This window comes from Elephas maximus, chromosome 6 (genome assembly GCF_024166365.1).
Source record: "Elephas maximus indicus isolate mEleMax1 chromosome 6, mEleMax1 primary haplotype, whole genome shotgun sequence".
Taxonomy (NCBI): Eukaryota; Metazoa; Chordata; class Mammalia; order Proboscidea; family Elephantidae; genus Elephas; species Elephas maximus.
This window is the reverse complement of record NC_064824.1, coordinates 16,000,841-16,022,475: the sequence shown is the minus strand read 5'-3', so window position 1 is coordinate 16,022,475 and position 21,635 is coordinate 16,000,841. Positions and strand designations below refer to the sequence as shown.

At 39.0% G+C, this 21,635-nt stretch overlaps 1 protein-coding gene across 2 annotated transcripts in view; it reads right to left on the bottom strand.

The window, feature by feature from the left end:
- UGGT1 (UDP-glucose glycoprotein glucosyltransferase 1) overlaps positions 1–21,635 on the bottom strand; it is a 135,789-nt gene that overhangs the window by 12,869 nt on the left and 101,285 nt on the right. For both annotated transcript variants that reach the window (XM_049889124.1, XM_049889125.1), the window contains 9 exons: positions 18,483–18,641; positions 17,871–17,956; positions 15,753–15,837; positions 14,653–14,741; positions 14,034–14,138; positions 12,732–12,816; positions 11,121–11,303; positions 8,078–8,238; positions 6,097–6,211 (listed from right to left, as the gene is read on the bottom strand). In XM_049889124.1, coding sequence (XP_049745081.1) covers positions 6,097–6,211; positions 8,078–8,238; positions 11,121–11,303; positions 12,732–12,816; positions 14,034–14,138; positions 14,653–14,741; positions 15,753–15,837; positions 17,871–17,956; positions 18,483–18,641 — 1,068 coding nt within the window. The remainder of the gene's footprint in view (positions 1–6,096; positions 6,212–8,077; positions 8,239–11,120; positions 11,304–12,731; positions 12,817–14,033; positions 14,139–14,652; positions 14,742–15,752; positions 15,838–17,870; positions 17,957–18,482; positions 18,642–21,635) is intronic.

Below are 21,635 nucleotides of genomic sequence, written 5' to 3'. Positions count from 1 at the left end.
AAAAGAAAATTACTGCCAATTTGCAATTTTAAATCCAGTGAAAATGTCCTTCAGGAATAAAGGTAAAATAAGCTTCATCTGAAGTACAATTTAAAAAAATAGAATAAAGGTAAAATAAAAATATGTTCAGACAACAAAAACAAAAAAAAACCTGTCAGTAGTGAACTCACACTAAAGAAAACTAAAGCAGAAGAAAAATGACCCTAGCTGGAAGCCTGGAAATGCAGGGGGAAAATGTAGAATAACAAAAAAGGGTAAATATGTAAGTAAATCTAAACCTAAATAAATAACTGACGGCATCAAACAATAATAATATCTCCTGGGGCTTGAAACATAAAGAGTCCTAGAATACACGGCGACAAGGCATTTAGGTTGGGATGAAGATAAATGGAGTTAACTGGTTCTAAGACACTACTACTCCAAATGTGTTCTGCGGACTTGCAGCTCGATGCTTCTTAAAAATGCACATTCTACTGAATTTCATTTTACTGGATCAGTCTTTGGGGTGGGGCCCACAAATTAATGCCTTAACTCGATGGCAACGGGGTTTGTAAGTTTGTTGACTGATTTCTGCATATGTTGAAGTTTAAAAAGCACTGTTCTATTGGTGTTTTCATTGTCTGCCAGGTGGATAAATTATACCAATTAATTTAGGGCTTTGCATATTGTAATATCTAGGATAATCATTAAAAGAGTACATAATAGAAGGAAAATGGCATTATAAAAAATCTTACCCATTCTGAAAGAAACAAACTAAAGAGGATAAAAGGAACACAGCAGGTGGGGCAAGTGGAAAGCACTGTGAAAGGCAAAGTTGTCCATGATTACATTAACTACAAATGGACTGAATGCTTCCATTAAATGACAAAGATTGTCATGCTAGGTGAAAAACAAACAGATACAAGATATTTATAAGAAACATACATGAAACGTAAAAAAACAAAAACATTCAAAGTAAAAAGATGGAAAAAGTATACCATGTAACGCTAACCAAAAGTGGTATAGCTGCACCAGATGAACTACACTTTAAGGCAACAATAAAAAGCGTTGTACATAAAAGTTCTAAATTTATAGGCACTTCATAACCTCAAGGAAAAACTGACAAAACCAAAAGAATAGATTTCACAATACAGAAAATGATTTTTAACATACTTCTCTCAGCAACTAATAGAAAAGACAGGCAAAACACACATTACAACACACTACTAAACTTGATCTAATGAACTTGACCTAATGTACCTAAAACCCAACATTTGCAGTACAAAAACATATGAAATCCTTACTAAAACTGGCCATATCTGGTCATACAGCAAGTCTCAACCAATTTCAACTGCCTGAAATCATACAGAATATGTTCTCTGATCATAAAGCAACTGAGCAACTAATTACTGAAAGAAAACTGGAAAAAGCCCATGGATTTCACTTCTAAATAACTAACCAGTCAAAGAACAAATCACAAAGGAAACTAGGAATATATTTTTTAAATAAGGAAAATGCTATATATAAAACATATGGAATGTAGCCAAAGTCCTGTGTGGAAGGAATTTGCTGATGGTATATTAGAAAAGACTGAAAATCAATTAAGCACCTATCTCAAGAAATTAGGGGGAAAAAATCAACAAATTAAACCAAAAAAAGCAGAAAGAAAGAAAACAGTAAAGAACAGAAATTAAACAGAAAAAAAAAAAACACACAGAGAAGATTAACAACATCAAAAGCTGGTTCTTTGAAAAGACCAATAAAACTGATCAATTCCTAGTGAGACGAACAAAGGAAAATGTGAAAGTACAAATAATCAATGTCAGGAATTAGAGACACAAACAAAAAACATCGCAGATTCTATAGACTTTAAAAAGATACTTGGGTGACAGAAATGTTCTAGTTCTTGATAAGAATTTGTCAAAACTGATTTAACAGTACACTTAAAGTCATTTGAATATGTCACTATATATAAATTATATCTAAATAAAAAAGTAAAAGGGTATTACAAACTTAATACCAATTTAGTAAATTTAGATAAAGTGGTTCAACTCCTACAAAAAATATAACAAAAATACTGATAAAATGAATAATATTTTATAAATACAAAGAAAACACCAATTTCATAAGCCAATTGCAATGGTTAACATTACATGTCAACTTGGCTAGGCCATTATTCTCAGTGGTTTGGCAGACACTGGACTGATTAACGATTACTCTTCCATAATATAATCTAATGTAATCATCTCCATGATGAAAGCTGATATAATCACTATCATGATGAGATCTGCTATGAACTACCAATCAGTTGAAAGGGGAGTTTCCTTGGGGGTGTGGCCTGACTCCAGTATATAAATAAATGTTCCATCAAGGCTCACTCTCACTCTGGATCCTGCATCTGACTCATCATCATCCAATCTCCGGTTCTTGGGATGTGAGCTAGTAGCCTGCAAATTTTGAGATTCACCAGTTCCCACAGGTTCCTGAGCCAGCAACCGGCCATCTGACCTGTTGATTTTGGGTTCTTCAGCCCTACAATCACATGAGTCTGGAGAAGTTTCCAGCCTGACACCTAACCCAAGGATTTGGGCCTTGCCAACATCCACAACTGCATGAGCCATTTCCTTAAAATCTCTCTCTCTACACACACACAACACACACATATGTACACGTTTCACTGGTTTTGTTCCTCTAGACAACCCAGCCTAAGATACCAATTCTACCAAACATTTAAGAAACCCCACTCTGAAGGACTGTCTTTTATTTGACCTCACCCAAACTTGTCAGTGCTAAAAGCTCTTCCCTGGTGGGTGTTAAATGTTTCAGCATCATGGCTGCCTAAGGTGAGATAATAGTTGGGAAAAACAATTGACTAACCAAATATTTTAAAAGGAAAAGCTGAGGAATAAGATGTCCATAAGGACTCAGGAAAGGCCTGAGCAGGCCCTCAGCTCACATCTATGGCTTACCTTGAGGCTTTGCGCAAGCTGGAGTGAAGGCTAAGGCAAAATTACAAAATGCCTGCCAGATAGTTGAAGGTTTGCCCAAATATGCATAGAGGCCCTCAGCAAGATGGTGAGACACATTGGTGCCAGCCTTTTTGGAAATCCCTGTCTAATCATTAGTTGATTACTAACCTAAGCAAGTAGAGACGTCAGTGGCCACACACAACAAAAAATAGACTTTACTGAATTAGTTCAGAAAAGTCACAAAACAAACTAACAATGACAACTACATCAAGGAACAACAAGCCCTGGGATAGCGGAGAAACTTATTTCCAAAGTTGCCACCACATTATTTGAAATGTCCACTCTTCAACAAAATATTACAAGACATGCAAAGAAACAAGAAAGTATAACCTATACACAGAAAAAAAAAAAAAAGCAGTCAACAGAAACTGTTCCTGAGGAAGCCTAGATGTTAGGCTTATTAGACAAAGACTGTAAATCAGCTAGTTTAAATATATACAAAAAGCTAAAGGAAACCATGTCTACAAAACTAAATGAACCAAAAAACCCCAGTGCCATCTAGTCAATTCTGACTCATAGCAACCCTACAGGAAAGTGCGTGAATAATGTCTCAGAGAATATTAATAAAGAGATAAAAGTATAAAAAAGAAACAAACAGAAATTCTGGAGTTGAAAAGTACAGTTAAAATGAAAAAATCACCAGAGGGTATCAACAACATATTTGAGCAAGCAGAAGAAAAAAAAACACTGAACTTAAAGATAGGTCAATTGAGATTATCTAGTATGAAGACTTGAAAGCAAAAAGAATGATGCAAAAAGAAACAGAGCATCAGAGACCTGATGGATGCCATCGAGCATGCCAACATACACATAATGGGAGTCTCAGAAGGAGAGGAGACAAAAAAGGGATAGAGAGAATATCTGAAGAAATAATGTCCAAAATCTCCCCCAAATTTGTTGAAAAACATTAGCCTACATATCTAAGATGCTCAACAAACTCAAAAAGACCCATACTATCTAGACACATCATAAGCAAACTGTTGAAAGACAGAGACAAAGACAAAGAGAGACTCCTGAAACATGCAAGAGAGAAGTGACTCATCACATACAAGGAAGCCTCAAAAATAGTAACAGCTGATTTCTCGTCCAAAACCACAGAAGCCAGAAAGGATGATATATTCAATGTGCTGAAAGAAAAAACAAAACAAACAAAAAAACCAACAACAACTGTCAACTAAAAATTGTCTGGGAAAACTACCCTTCAAAAATGAAGAAGAAACTAAGGCATTCCCAGGTAAAACAAAAACTGAGAAAGTCACTACGAGACCTGCCCTACAAGAAATACTAAAGGGAATTCTTCAGGCTGAAATTAAAGGACACTAGACAATAACTTGAGTCCACATGAAGAAATACAAAGGGCACTGGTAAAGGAAACTATATAGGTAAATATAAAAGAAAGTATAAACATATTTTTTTGTTTATAAGTTCTTTTTATTTTCTATCTAATTTAAAACTGCAAAAAGCAATAGCTATAAATCTGTGTTGATGGCCACAGAATGTATTAAAATGTAATTTGTATGCTAATCACAGCATAAATGAGTGGGAAACAAAGCTATATAGAAGGAAAGTAAGTTTTTTGTTTACTACTGAAATTAAGTTGGTGTTAGTTCTAACTAGATTGTTATGAATTAAGATACTAATGGTAATCACCAGGGCAACCATTAAGAAACTACACAGTAAAGGAAACAACAAGGGAACTATCTAACACACAAAAAAGTAGTAATGGAAGAACTAAGAATCACAAAAGACCTAAGACATACAGAAAACAAAGAGCAAATGGCAGATGTAAATCCTACCTTATCAGTAATTATATTAAATATAAGTGGATCAAACTCTCCAATTAAAAGTCACAATGAGATGCCACCTCACACTCACCAGATTAATAGACTGACAGTAAGTACTGGTCAAAATGTAAAGCAACAGGAACCCTTACACTGCTGATGGGAGTGTAAATTGAAGTCCTCTGGAATACTGTCTGGAATTAACTAGTAAAGATAAATACCACAAGACGCACCAGTTCCGCTCTTAGCTATGCACACAATACATGTACACATGCACTGAGACATGTACAAGAATGTTTACAGCAATATTATCCACGGAAGCCAAAAACTGAAGAGAACCCAAATGTAGAATGGATAAATAAAATGGAGTGTCACCACACACAACATGGATAAATCCCACACTTAATGTTGAGCAAAAAAGTTAGACTCAAAAGAACATCTCTTTTTTATGATTCCATTGCGACAGAAGAAAAAAACACACTTAAGTAGGAAACGTATAAAGAAAAGCAATGAAGTGATTATCATAAGTCAGGCTGCTGGGTACTTTTGTGAGTGACGGAAGAAGAGTAGCTTCTAAGCTGCTGGTAATAGTCTATTTCTTGATCTGGGTGGTGACATATGGGTGTTTGTTGTGTGATAATTCCTTGATGTATATATGTATGTATGTGTATATTTTTACTTTGTGAATTTTTCTTATTGGGTGCTATATATCACAATAAAAGTCTATAAAAATTTAAGTTAGACTTGGAGCAAAACAAAAAATGTTAAAAACACATGAAACTGTCTATCTAAAATACTTACAATGACTACACCTCTGAAACTATAATGACTCGCCTCTGAAAAACGCCTAGCATTAATAAAAAGCTAACTTTCTTGAAAAGCACCATGGATTCTGACATAGGAAAAAGGCAAACTGTGACACTGTATTCTATACTGGGAATCCTCAGCTAGTTAGTTCCAGCAGCAGAGAAACAAATGGACCCTAGCAGGCAAAGATGCAAATTTTATCGGATTATTCAGTAGCTTTTTTGAGTACAAAATAAAATGATATGGCAATGCTTTAGAGAGGTAATAGCCTTCTTTCACCTCTCTTCCCAGCTAAGATCAGGCAGATGACATTTTTCACTACTGTCTCTTGAGGACAGATAAAAATGTCACACATATACACACTTAAAAAATTCTTTTCCATGAAGACCCAAGACATCATCCAGCAAAAGGAAAAAACAAATACATAAATAATACTGAATTTCTGAAACAACAGTAAAAATTCATCACTGAAAACATTAACCATAAAAATGGCCACTTACCTGATCAAGATTTGAAAGGCTGTTAGGATCCTGACTCAGACCTTGGTACTGCCCCCTGAGTCTGTCACCAGCAGCTATCTTCCTAAACTTCTTCAGATCCACAACATATAGTGCACTGAATAGAGGAGACGCAGTTGTTAAAACCATGGATTGTGGCAGAAGAACACTACTGGATAACAGAGAAGTTCACTGGCCATTCTGGCTTCTCTTAGAAAAGGTGAGCTGAAACCCCACAGTGGAGGTAGAGGCCAGTGTGTGCTACTTCAAAGACATCCAGGGAAGTTATTCCAAACTCCATACTCTGCCTCTACTAACTCATTTTTGTCATTGTTTCTTATACAATACCTTCAAAAGGAAATAATCTCTGAAAACATACTTCTGGCAAATATGGGCAGATCAGGTAATAAAAGCTATTTGTAAAAAAAAAAAAAATTTTTTTTTTTTTTTGGTTGTTTTTGCTACTTGATGTAGAGTTGGCTGGCAACCTTATATATAACAATAAAACACTGTCTGGTCCTATGCCATCATCATGATCATTGGTATGTTTTTAGCTGATAAATCACCATAAATGTTACAAGGGAAAAAAAAAAAAAAAAGAAATCCACAGTGCTACAGTTCTTTTGGACAAAGAACAGAGAGTATGATACTGAGCTCACCATACCCCAACTTTTTTCTTTGTACTTGCTCCTTCCTACCAGTCCCCCTACCCTCCAAATCTTCCAAATCACACTTTCCCCATAGAACATGATGTAGTGTTTGATGGAAAACAACCAACAGCCATTCCAAATGCATACACTAACCTAGCAGTTCTACACTTAGGAATATACCCTACATATATACTTGAAATACACAAAATGATGCATTTAATAGATTATTCATTGCAACACTATTTGTCATAACAAAGCCTACAAATAACACTATACACTAGAACAATATACAGCTGTAAAAAGAAATAAGGTGCCCTCTATACAGCTGTAAAAAGAAATAAGGCGCCCTCTACATATTGATATAAGATCTACAAGAGACATTAAGTAAAAAAGCAAGGTATAAATAGGATGCTATATTTTGTGTAAAAAGGGGATGTAAAAAATGTACATTTGTAATTGTTTATAAAAAAGATTAAGAAACTCTGGAAAGATAAAAGTAAATTAATAGTGGAGGTTATCTGTTGTGGGGTGGAAACTGCGTAAGAGACTGCCAGAAGTGGGAGACTTTATATATATACACACACATATTTTTTAAATAATTTTTTATTTTTGAATTATATTAATTTATTGTCTACTCACAATTTGAAATTTAAAAATTAATTTTAAGAAAAAGAAAACCACTCAGCACCATTAGGAGTACTTCTGAGGAGGAAGTCCTTTGGACAAGCTTGGCGGCCATGTCTTCCCATTCCTCCCCCTGCTAGCAACATCTCTGGGCTTCAGGGACCACTGCACCTGCCCCTCTGAAGCCTAATGGTTTATCTAAATGTCAGCAGGGTGAAAGAGATACAATTCTGGGCTAGGTGCCACAGATGTCTGACCACCTCATACTTGAGTGGTCAGGAGGTGACATAGGCTTTGAGGTATAAAAATGGCTGGGGGAGGGATTTGCTCTGTCCCTCGGCTATGGTGCTAGGTGGAAGCACGTGCAGCAGAAGTTTTCAGTCCACCTGCCTAAGCCAACCTAGCCAGGGGGGGCCAGTGTTAAGAAAAACCCTTTGAGTCTCTCGTTTACAGTATAAAGTGGGATACACGCAGAAGTTTTCTATCTCTGCCCGGACAGCTTTTGAGCTGGGAGACTGCTGACCTGTTGTGTGTTGCCCGCTTCTTGTCCACATGTCAACGCCCTGGGAGTGTCTGGTGAGTTTAGGCTGTGGTCAGAAAGATGTGATACGCATGGCAGAATTGTTATTCGTGACCTGTGCCCTATTTCTGGGGCCTCTTGGCTATTTAGAAACCTGAGAAAACCTGTGAGTGCCTTTATGTATCAGTACCTGATATGATACTTTCGTCCAGCTAAGTGGCTAGCCCAGTACCCTGACTTCCAGAACCTGTAGCCATCCATTTCTCTCCGGCTGTCACAGAAAGGAGTATAACCATAAGGGGCACCATCCAAATTGAAATCTCTTAACTCTTTCAGATCTGTCCGTACAATCTAGAGGAAAGAAACCACAAGTCATTTTGTAAGCAAATGTGAGACAGCTCTAACACAGTTTCCTTAAAATACAGAGTGCTATAAGCTGCGTGGGGAGCAGACAGACCCAGTATGAGTCCACATTCCTCTGCTTATTAGCTGGGTGCCCTCGCTAAGACGTGAGACACTTAGCCTAGTGTTTGGCATACAGTAGAAATAAAACAAATTTAAATTCCTTAGCCTCTCTGTACCTCTGTTTCTTCATCTATAAAATGTGGATAATGCCTACCTTGGAGGGCTGTTGAGAAAGTTACGTGGAACAATGCCTGCACGTAGTAAGTGCTGAACTAGGACTAAATATGATTATATTAGACTCACCCCATACACAAAAAGTAATTCAAAATGGATCAAAGATCTAAATGTTAAATCTAAAACCATAAAGTTCTAGGAAGAAAATACGGCAGCAAAGTTTTGGGACCTAATTTTTTTTGATGATAGATTATCAAACACAACAATCAATGCACGAGTAACGGAAAACAAAATAGATAACTAGGACCTCACAGAAGTTAAATACTTATGTTCATCAAAAGATATTACCAAAAGAGTAAAGAGACAACCTACGGACTGGGATAATATCTATGGGAAGGATATAACCGGTAAGGGTCTAATATTGAAAATATATAGAAAACTTCTACAACTTAACAAAAACAAATAACCCAGTCAAAAACTGGGCAAAACTGCCAAGAAACACATGAGATACCATCTTTCCCTGGCTAAAATGGCGCTGATTTAAAAACAAAAACACAGATAACAACAAATGTTGGTGAGGACGTGCAGCGATTGGAACCCTTATCCACTGCTGGTGGGACTATAAAATGGTACAACCACTATGAAAAATAGTATGATGCTTCCTCAAAAAACCAGAAACAGAAATATGTTATGATCCAGCAATCCCATTTTGATGATGGGAAAGGTAACACTGAATGAAGGTGAAGTGTACACAGCTTGATGAAGGTAAACAATGTCACTGCAAAAGTACACAGGAAAAAGGACTCACTGGTAATTGCTACGGCATATGTAATTTTGCAAAAACAACGAAAAAATATGTATGTATATAGGCACATATGTGCACGTACACAGGTGTATGCATATGTACATGCATCTATCAGACCTTATGCACATGCATCATCTATACAACAAAGCACATGCGGCCACAGTTATGCACACTTCTTAGACATAAGCAAACACCTCTCGGGACTGGATTTCTGGTTTGAAGAATTAAGACCATAGTCTTGTGGGACATCTCAGTCAACTGGCATAATATAGTTCTTAAAGTTATGTTCTACATCCTAGTTTGGTGAGTAGTGTCTGGGTATTAAAATTTTGTAAGTAGTCATCTAAGATACAACTATCGGTTTCTTCTCATCTGAATCAAAAGAGAAAGAGGGAATCAAAGACTCAGAGAAGAAACTAGTCTACAGGACTAACAGTCGACACGAACCACGGCCTCAGCTACTCTCAGACCAGAAGAACTAGATGGTCCCTGGCTACCACCACCAATCGTGCTCATCAGGGTCACAACAGATGGATCCTGACAGAATGGGAGGAAAATGTGGATGAGAACCTCAAATTCTAAAAAAACAACCACTGGACTGGTAGAAACTGGAGGACTCCCCAAGACTTCTGTCCTGAGATACTCTTCAAACCTTGAACTGAAACTAATCCCTGAGGGCACCTTGTGGCTAAATGATAGACTGGCTCAAAAAATAAAGAATATCACCTGTAAGTACTGAGCTCCTTTAAAAAATCACCTATATGAGACCAAATGATCTACAATTACTTTAAAACAAAAAAGAATAGGGGCAGCAAAACTGGATTAATGGGACCAACCAGAATGGAAATACTGAGAAGGTTCCTGCATTGTGAAGAATGTAACCAATGTTCCTGAACTACTTGTGTAGAAATTGTTGAATAGGAACCTAAAGTGCTGTATAAGAAAAAAACCAAACCCGTCGCCGTCGAGTTGATTTCAACTCATAGCGACCGTATAGGACAGAGTTGAGGTTTCCAAAGAACGGCTGGTGAATTCGAACTGCTGACCTTCTGGTTAGCAGCCAAGTTCTTAGCAACTGTGCCACCAGGGCTCCAAACTGCTGTGTAAACCTTTCTCCAAAAACACAATAGATTATTATTTAAAAAATATATATATATGATTATATTTGAATCAGGAAAGCATGCTTCAGGTTGAGCCAGCTGTGGCATAAGTGAACCAGATGAGGAGGGAATACCAAAGGCGTGAACACAGCCTTTGTCCAAATGACATCTGCAAACATTACAAAACACTTCTACTCGAATGAATAATTCAAGTTTTGGCCAGCTCAGGGTTAAGGGGGAAGCCAGTAGGGAAGCAGTATATTTACAGTTTCCAAGTTTGTATGCTCTAAAATCACAATGTGTTCTCTTTAATGAAGTCAAATTGGGAAGGAAGGACGAACATCTGCAGAGGTACACACAGTCCCAGCCAAGCATCCACCTGGCCTTCACCTCTATTACCTGTGTTAACAACTACCTTTAGCTCAAAAAGTTGGAGATGATGGCAAGTACAATTCAACCTCTATTTTCTCATGTTTAGTTTTCATGTTAAACAACAAAAGTAAGATATAACACTGTATACATGATGTAAGTTTGCAAGAGACACAGAAAAAAAAATGCAGAGAGATACATTAAATACAAATGTCAAAAGTGATCATATCTGGGTACATCTTTCCATATTTTCTAAATAGTGTAAAATAAGTACGTCTTACTTCCATTACTGGGAAAATAAAATAGACTTCATTTAAAAAAAAAAAACCCTTTTACTTCTTTTAATATAAGCTGTTACAACCTGACCATTGACAGCTTACCTGATCAGCATCCACAAACAGGAATTTGTCAACAACGAGAGGGAAGAGGACGTCCAAGAAGAGGATCTTGTAAGCCCAGATGATGCGCTGCTTCTCAGTCTGCTGATGAAGCCACCGGGGCCACTTGTACTGAACAAGCTCATACTGGAAATTGTATTCATTTGCCATGTAAGGTATAAACTCCTATTTGCAGACACAGGGAACAACAAACAATCCATTTATTCTTTTAACAAAACTGACTTCATAATGTAAGTCAAACATCACAATCAGGACACAAGTAAAACACAGTCACCAAATAAATAATGTGTTCCTGACTCACTTGTGATACATACAGGAAGACATAATAAACTTCTGTCTTAATCCCAATTTCTTTATAACTATGTCAACACAAGAAATTACAAAAATCCTTAAGTGACAGCTTGTGTATGAAGATAAATTAATTTTAAGTGCATTTGTTTAAGATAGATTTTTAAAACTTGATTATAAGCCTCCCTCAAGGCTGTCTAACCCAGGGCAAAACTCAAGTACTCTGCCATCATTAAAGAATAAATCCTTCAGATTTTACATGTGCGTACCTTCAGGGGCCCAGAAGTGAGTTAATGATCTAGTAGAAATGATACTGAATACATTAAGAGGTGTTTAACAAACTCTACAGCCAAAAAAAAAGGATGTAAATAAATCGACGTAGATGACAAACAGCGCCTGACGTGAACAAAGGAGGACACTCTGCAAGTGCGTTTTGTGTTGCACAAATGAAGCTTTACACACACCGTCTGGTAGCTGCTCACGACGGAGCCCCTCAGCTCACCAGTGGATGGTAGCTGCTCACGACGGAGCCCCTCAGCTCACCAGTGGATGGTAGCTGCTCACGACGGAGCCCCTCAGCTCACCAGTGGATGGTAGCTGCTCACGACGGAGCCCCTCAGCTCACCAGTGGATGGTAGCTGCTCACGACGGAGCCCCTCAGCTCACCAGTGGATGGTAGCTGCTCACGACTGAGCCCCTCAGCTCACCAGTGGATGGTAGCTGCTCACGACGGAGCCCCTCAGCTCACCAGTGGATGGTAGCTGCTCACGACGGAGCCCCTCAGCTCACCAGTGGATGGTAGCTGCTCACGACTGAGCCCCTCAGCTCACCAGTGGCTGGTAGCTGCTCACGACTGAGCCCCTCAGCTCACCAGTGGCTGGTAGCTGCTCACGACTGAGCCCCTCAGCTCACCAGTGGATGGTAGCTGCTCACGACTGAGCCCCTCAGCTCACCAGTGGACACTGGCACTGGGTATTCCAGGTGAAGCTAAGACATGCATGCTTCAGAGAGAGGGAACATGATTTTGACAAAACACTGCTGCTAACAAGCAGAGGTACAGACAATGCCCCAGGTCATCCAAGCTTCGAATAGATCTTAAATTTGCATTCGGTTTTATAATAACTGTTCCCCTAAAATCAACCAGTCTGAAAGAATAATCAACACAGAAATACGCCAACTGAACAAGGGTATCCTAATCAAAGGAAAATAAAAAACTGATACAGATAGAACAAAAGTAGTAAAAAGTGTAATACTTTGGAAGTATCTCTGTAATAAGAATGCTATCATTGTCCCTGAGGCACATACCTTAAATGTTGGGGACAAATAATTCTTTAAGAACCAGAATTTCACAGGGGTCTTGGTATTCTTCAGTACGGACAGCATCATTATACTGTTAAACAAAGACAAATATGATAATCTTCCAAAGCTGTTTAACTTCAACAACATCAAGCAGAGTCAATCAAGAGACCGCTAAATGTTCTGCTTCCCAGCAGAGCTAACTGATGGCTCAATTAGGCGGAGAGAGAGCCATAGTCATGGAAAACTGCACTTATTCCTACTTATAAAGGTATTGCTTGGGGTGAGGGGAAGTGTTTCTAACCCATAAAACCATACCTAGTAGAGGCAAATTTGTTTTAATCATGTTAAACTTTTAAATAAACTGCTTCATGCGCTAACACATTAGCTGTGGTACAAATGAATACCAGGGGTATGGTAAGTGACTACATCACTCCGTAAAAGCGCTGACGAGGCCACAGCAGCACCTGGTACTGCAGAAACCCCCCGTTCTGCGCTGCCTCCACAGCCCACACTGCAGAACCCCGCAGGAAGGAGGGGGCGAGAGATCAGGGAAAGGCAAGTGGTTACAGGCTCAGGGTTCCCTAGTCAGAAACAAATAACAAATTTTGAATCCAGAATATACTTAAATTCAGTTGTTACCAACATTTGATGATTATTATTTTAGGTCCGATATTATTTTTTGGAGAAATGAGGGTTAAAAATGAGTAAATGACATTTTGACCGTTTGCTATACTGTAATTGCAGTGAAGAGTTACAAGACAAAAGAGCTCTGGCAGTCAGGAAAGTGTCCTCATCACTGATGAGAAAGGCGCTTCCGAGTGCCACCACTGAGCCAGCCAGCCTGCTTTGTGGCTTCTCCCAGCTCTGGTGTGTGCTCCAGGCAAGCCCCTCACTCTCTGGTCCACGGTTCCCTCATCTATAAAATAGAGGCTGGCTTTAAAATCCCATGAATCCCGAGAAGGCAGTGAAGGGCTGCGTGGCCAGGTTCCACTTTTATTCTCTATGCCAACCTCCTGATTTTGGTTTTAAGCAGTACTTCCTGGCCAAGCAGACACCATGGTTTCTAATGTGTGTACAGTGATATTAAAGGTCTATAGTCTTGTATTCTCCATACAGACACATTTACTACCTAGGTTGACTTCAAGGAGCTGATCTGTTAATACAAATATAATTACATACAGTCATCTAGTCACAATCCTCAGAGTGCTTCAAATATACAGAATTATAATGCGTAGAATCCCACAAAACCTCCTTCTTTCTGCTATGACAGATTCATTCACATATACTGAAATAATCAACAAGACTAACCGAAGAAATCTTTCATACAGATGACCAGATGCAACAGAGAAAATATTAATTATGTCATCTTTATCTTGTTTCACGTCCTCAGTCTTTTGTCCTCCTGAAAAGCCCCTGTTTAACAACAAAGGAAAAACAAGAACACTTGAAACACCAGTATAGACAAGAGCCCTTTAAGAGAAGAGGCAAAGAGATGCTGATTTCCCACTCCCACTCCTTCCCTAGAGGGAGGGTGCATCTCCTCACCTCCTGGGAGAGACTAAAAGACCAACAGAAAACCACCCCCCAGCAGAAGAAGGATAACAAGGCACCGTGCGCTTCAGGAACAGGGATTTAGCACAGGCTGTCCCACAGAATGCAGCTTGTGCAATGGGAAGTGAACTGGGTAATTATCAATCGGTGCCCCAAAGAGCAGGTACAACCCATCCAGAGTCAACGACTGTGGAAGAGAAGGAACTTCACCATGAGGAGAGATGGTCAAGCGGAAAATATCCAGCTACTCTACATATACCTGTAAGATTTGACCACATAAAGCAGAATCTGGAAGGCGCAGAGAAAATGACTATACTCAAAAGATACAGTCTCAGTTTTTCCTTAAATATACTACTTTTTTATGATGCCAAGTTACCATTTGAAGGAGTCCCAAAATCCAGATTCATTTTCATTCGTTCCATCACTCAGCAAGTCTTCGTTCACCATGTCTGCCTTCTTCTGAACCTGCAATCACACGTGATGAATTCTAGTGTGTCTAACAGAGAACAGTGCTTCTCCCTGGATGTGCACTGTCAATACTCTCAGCAACAGGGAATAAAGTAATTATCAACTAATTCTTCCCCGAGCAGGTACCAACCCAGAGTCCAGCTGTACGCAACAGAAGTATCTTCGTATGCTGTGTACGTAAGAATCTTAAGTGAGGAGGTAGCAACCTCTTTTCATTAGACAAAAACTACATTCAATTTGCAAAATGGGCAAAGACCATTTTGTAGGCAATATGGCCTAAGTAAACCACAAATGTGTAGGTACTACGGTCTGAGTAAAAAGAGAAGCAAAATTTACCAAGCTAAGAGCTGTTCTAGGGAAGAAGGCAGCCTTCATGAGCTCAAGCATCAGGCAGGAGCCATGTCATGTCACCTCCTTTTTTCAGGATTTACTAGTAAAAAGAAGGGCAGAATCGTCTCTACAGCAGATGGATCACTTTTCTGCTCAGTCGTATGTGAGATCTGCTTTAGATTTCACAGTTTGTAATGATGGTTTATTCCATAATTCTTCTTACTTCAATTTAAGGCTCTAATAACTTCAAAATTCTGAGAATTAAGAGTGGGAGTGAGAAGAGATGAAACAGGACTACCATGTTATAACTGCTGTTAGAATTTTCACTGGCATTTTCCAATTTTCTGGGAGTAAAATCATCAATAGCCATGTGAATTGTGGCTGTACCAATACCACAGTACCTATGAGAACACTGAGATAAATGGGACTTACGCTGCTCACTGAGATCACCCAAAGGCTAAAATCTCTCAGCTGAAGACAGTCACAAGCTCGTATTTACAAAAGATACTTTGTATTTAAAGCAGTATTCCTATAAACACTACAGTAAAATTCCAAAGTGGAACTGAAGTCTTGGCGTGGTTTCAAGATACATATTTTTACATAAAGCTGCCAAATACCAGAATAGTGCTACTTTTAGCAACTTATTAAAGAGTGGCAGCTTTGCCACGCCAAACTCACCTTCACTTTTATAATTTTGCTCTTGAAGTTGTTGAGGACAACGACCACCTCGTCAGCATCAGGAGGAGAATCTGTACCATCGTGGCTTAGAAAAAAAAGAATAAGAGAAAGTAATGCAGACATTACAAAATGCAGTAAATGGTCTGAAAACAATCTCCCATATTTGCCCATCACCTTTATCATACAGGGTTTTTCTCTGAGCCTGAAGGAAGCCCCTTCAAGCTGCACAGAAGCTGCACTCTCTCCTTACACAGTGCGTGCCTACCAGTCACAGCCCAGGTTCCTCCATGAGCCTCCTGTAAATTATATCTCACAGAGCAGTGGAATGAGGACGTGGCCAGGGCCCAAGGCACTCCATCAACTATTTACATTCATCAGTCTAACGCCTTGCATAGCACCCGCCTTCAATAAGGAGGGCCAGAGGGGGTGCGCCACCCTAAAACGCCCCTAGAAGTGCAGCACTTTTCACTCTCTAGTTGGCAAACATCAAAACCTGGCTCTGTCTCACATTTTGTAAAGGAAACTCTTCTATCCTGTTTGGAGGCACTCAAGCAGCCAAGTCTAGGCCCTGGACTCAATCTGGCGCCTGTTCCGTGTAGGAAGAACTATCCTATAATAAGGTCCACATGTAGACAAACAGGGCAGAGGAAGCCAGATTAAAAATAATATTTCCCTACCAATCAGCTGTAATGCCTAAAATTTTCAGTCACCAAATTTCAAGGTGTTGATTGCAGAAAGCCAAGATAATATAAATTTACTGGGTTAGCTGGAAACCCTGAAGGTGTAGTGGTTAAGTGCTACGTTTGCTAACCAAGAGGCTGGCAGTTCAAATCCACCAGGCACTCCTTGGGAACTCTGGGAGCAGTTCTAGTGTGTCTTATAGGGTCGCTATGAGTCAACTCGACTCGACAGCAACGGGCTTGGGCTTGGGTTAGTTAGCTGTCATCCAGCAGAGTAGGGGTCTCAAGCGAAAATAACGATGAGGAAGAAGCCTGAAGCATGAAATACTTCTGATGGGAAATATGCACCTGGGGACGTGCAGGAGGAAGAAGCCCATGACAGCTAGTAGGAGGGGAGGGTGCCATGCTCCTGCGGGGGGAAGGGTTGCTGGGGAGCAGGGAGGGACAGTGACAAACGGTTTGGAAGACCAACAGAGAAACTTCTAATGACAGAATAAACTCTTTAAACCATATTTGGGGAAAACATTTGGAGAAAAACATTCTTTTATAATGAAGATACTATTATAAAACTCTCTACTTCCTGGCAGGAAACATGCCCGAGCTCCACACTGGCTTCACATCTGTCAGGTAAGATACTATGGAGCAAAGATGAGGATACAACAAGAGGATTTTTAAAATCAACTCTAATAAAAACTTTTCCCTCAATAAACTGATAGGAAGTCTTTTCACGTAGCTTAAAACTAATTTAAATTGGGTTAAAGCAGTAAAATTTTTATTAATTAATGGTTACTTAGTGGCAGATCGAATCTACCAGCAGCTCTTCGGAAACCCTATGGGGCAGTTCTACTCTGTCTTATAGGGTCACTATGAGTCAGAACTGACTCGACGCCAATGGATCTGTTTTTTTTGCTTTATAGTAAACCTTAAGGTAAAAACCTGACTACCGATCAGTAAGACAGAATGTTATATATACATCTACTGGTGTACTATCAAAAACCAACAAAGACCAGTTCTAACACCAAAAATTTATGTCTGAAGCTTACATGTACTGTGTATTTGTAAATTATTCATGGTCTAGAAAGAAACTTTCTGGGTTGAAAAGTTTGACTGTTCTTTATTTCTTTTCTCCTTTCGTCAAATGACTCGGTTTCTCACCTGCTATGGTTTCCGTCACAGTGACAGATGATGTTATTCTGGGACACTGTTCATAGAAAGGAATCACTGCAGAATGAAACCTAGCTATACTTATTAGCATTCATACATCTTAATGTTGACAGTTCCTCCATATTTAACTCCCTAGAAAAACACTGTTTCATCAAACATCCAATTGTAAATTAAATTCTTTTTATCTGGCTAACTGCCAGTGTAGTATTCAATTACAGCTGATTCACATTTCAAAAATGTTCCTAAAAACTGTGCCTACATTACTTAATCCTACCTGTATATTCTATAAATGTCTTCAGAGCGCCCCTTCCGAAGTCTGAGAATCCATGCTCCTGGGTTGGCTTTTAATTGAAAGTAGCCCTAAGGAAAAAAAAAAAAAAGCCAAAGTTCAGATCTTACTGAAACACCAAAACATTTCTGAGGGACAGTTATTTATTTTCTGAAATATCAATCATTTATATTTTAAATAAGATAGTTGGCAAATCAGTGCTACTCTTAAAAAAAAAAAACTACCCACTAGAAATTCTATCAAAATACAAGTCAAGCTGAAAGCCTGCCCTATGGCTGTGCTTCAGTGAGGGACCAATGTGTGAATAAGCTGCACCCCCCCAAAAAAGAAACATGCTGTTAGCTTGTGAGCAATCCATGTTCAGGGGCCAGTTTGGTCAAAGCAGAATATTCCTGCATGTTTTTTGGTAGGATGACATATTATTCCAATCTACTATACGAATTTACCTGAAGTAATGATTTTTATATTGAACAAATTCAGTCAATCATGAATGTCAATCTCACTCTATGGTTCAGGATCCTAACTGGGCCATCATAAATTGTACTATCCAAATTAACACAACTACAACATTAATTAGCACGGTTTGCTGATATTTACCAGGTTGGCCATAACAATGGTATCAACAATAACGGGGCTGGCTGAAGTCCCTAAGGTAAACTGCAGTCCTCGTGGGGGTTGGCCTGTGGTGATATCATAGCAATGACCTTCTAGTAGCAGGTACTCCAGCTCATACTCCGCAGCCACTATGCTGTCTACCTGCAATATCAAAATTGAATTGCTTGAATACTACTCAGGAATAAAGAAACAAACGACTGATATATGCAACACTATGAATGAATATCAAATGCATTATCTAGCAGTTCAGATCCGCCAGGTGCCCCTTGGAAACTCTATGGGGGCAGTTCTACTCTGTCCTATAGGATCGCTGTGAGTCGGAATCGACTTGACAGCACCGGGTTTTTTGTTTTTAAGCAAAAAGAGCCAGATACAAAGGCCTATGTACTGTATGATAATATTTACAGGAAATTTTAGAAAAGGCAAAAGTATAGTGACAAAAAGCAGATCAGCTGTTGGCAGGGGCAAGGGTAGGTGCAGCGGACTGTCTGCAAAGAGGCACAAGAAAAATTTGGGGGTGATGGAAATGCTCTGTTACCTTGATTCTGGTGGTGATTACCCCGCTCATAGAACTATACACTTAAAGTTGGTAGGTTTTATTGTATGTACATTATATTTCAGTAAAGCTGATTTTAAAACATTACGCTGAACAAAAGAAGCCAGACACAAAACAGTCCACACTGGATGATTCCACCTACACGGAACTGCAGAAAAGACAAACCACTACAGTAACATAAGCAGTCCAGTTGATTATCTGGGGCCAGGGGTAGGAGCGGGGGTTGGTACAAGATGCGGCACAAGAGAACTGACGGGGATGAAGGAAATAGTCTATGTCTTGATTTTGGTGGTGGTTACGTGGCTGTACCAATCTGCAAAGACTCAACCAAATTTATACTTAAAATAGCTGCATTTTATTTTACATAAACTATTCCTCAATAAAGTTGATTAAAACTAAATAACTTGAAAATTCCCAAGTCAATGTGTCATTTATGTAATACCTGCTTCTAAATTAACTCTCAAGAATATGTAAAGCTTAAAAAGATGGATGGCTAGAATCTATCAATGAGTTAAGCTTAAGTGACAGAAATTTACTCAGGACAGGACATAAAAGATATATCCCCTGCCCTCCAAGATTTACACACAAGAGGGTTGCTGGTGAGGAGTGAGCTCCTTGGATCAGGTGGACACTTGAGACTATGTTGGCATCTCCTGCCTGGAGGGGAGACGAGAGGGTGGAGGGGGTTAGAAGCGAAAAGGACACAAAAAGAGGGAGTAGAGGGACAGAGCAGGCTGTCTCATTAGGGGGAGAGTAATTGGGAGTGTGTAGCAAGGTGTATATGGGTTTTTGTGTGAGAGACTGACTTGATTTGTAAACTTCCACTTAAAGCACAATAAAAATTATTTAAAAAAAAAAAAGAAACCACATAAAAATGTGGATGGCAACTGCTCAATACAGGCACAGGAAACTATCATTTTCCGGCTTAATTCAAAGGCATTACGTTGTAATAAGCACTGTGCTAAAAGTAATACTAGCAGGTTCCATTCACCTATTATATTCCAGACTTTTTCCACTTACCCTAAACACAACACTACAAGGAAGATATTTAATAGAAAAAGAAACTGAGGCTGGGCTGGAAAAAGTAGTTGCCCAAGGTCATAAAGCTGGGATGTGCTAGAACTGGGACTTTAATAATTAAGAATTTCCATGGACAAGAGCAAGTAAGTATAAGTTATATTTCATGTTTAATAAGTCAGTTTGGTGTACAGGGTGATGGCAGGCAATAAAAGCAGGAAAGTCAGTTAAAGTTGAAACATGGGGAGTCATGAATACCAAACAAACAAGTCAGCTCCTGACTCGGAAGGCAATGAGAAGTCACAAAGGCTCTCTGTATGGAGGGACCTGATGTAAAAACAGTAGTTCAGACTGACTGATCTGGCATTGGTTTACAGGTAGGGTAGAAGGAGAGAGAGGAGGTAGAACAGAGAGAAAACGGGAAAGTCATTCCAAAAATACAGATGAGAGGCTAAGACTCTAATCTAGGAAGGTACTACTGGGAATGAAAGAGGATGTAAAAGAAAATGCCAAAAGAATGAACAGATCTAAAGACTAAATACTGAAGAACACAGAGAGAAAAGCCAATTCTACAGGGATTAAGTTACATGACAACACAGAAAAACAAAAAGTCAGAAGAGGAAAAACAAATGCAAATTCACTTAAGCCTATAGAATTATAGCTGAAAATACTGCTGTTCTAAATGCAAATGTCCAAAATGTATTTAATGGCTCCATAATAGCCTGAAACCATCCATGTTCCTCACCAACTGCCTAAATTACTGCTGACTCAATCTGCTTGAATGTTCTTTGTAGAAAATACGATGTAACTGTAAGGTATTGGGCCGGCCTGGCTTCAGTGAATTAAAAAGTTTCTATTCTAGACTAGTGCAGATTTGGCGTTCTGACTCAATCCAATGCTAATAATGTACTACTTGGAGCCTAATATGTTACTGCAATACAAAATCCCAAAAGTATAAGGAACAAGAGCTAAGAGGTAAACCCCAACATCCTCACCAAGTCTCAGACCTTGTATTTTTCAGTGGGTTGCAGAGACACTAGAGGAATCCTGAGGAAGAGCAGCAGAAATTCTGAAGATACGGGAGAAGCCTGGTTTTTGTCTGAGTCTATTCTTCCTTGGGCAGCTCTGGTGGCACAGTGGTTAAGAGCCTGGCTGCTAACCAAAAGGCTGCCATTTTGAATTCGCCAACTGCTCCTTGGAAACCCTATGGGGCAGTTCTACTTTGTCCTACAGTGTCGCTATGACTCAGAATCGACTCGACAGCAATGGTTTTATGATTCTTCCTTAAACTGTCTTTTAGTACTCTGGGTGGCCATTTTATATCTTTTCAACAAAACTAGGTTCCTCTAGGGCAAAAATCCTATTTTCTACTTGTTAAAAATTTGGTATGTAAAATTGGGGTCAGGGGTAAGGCATGTATACACACACCCTGAGTATATAAGAGGTTCTTGTTGAAGAAACTGTAGTTATTTAACCTAATGAAAAGAAGGTCAAGAAGTATTTTAATAACATTCTTCAAGGTCTTGGTTTCCTAATTACCAAGAAGACAAGCTGATTCTAAA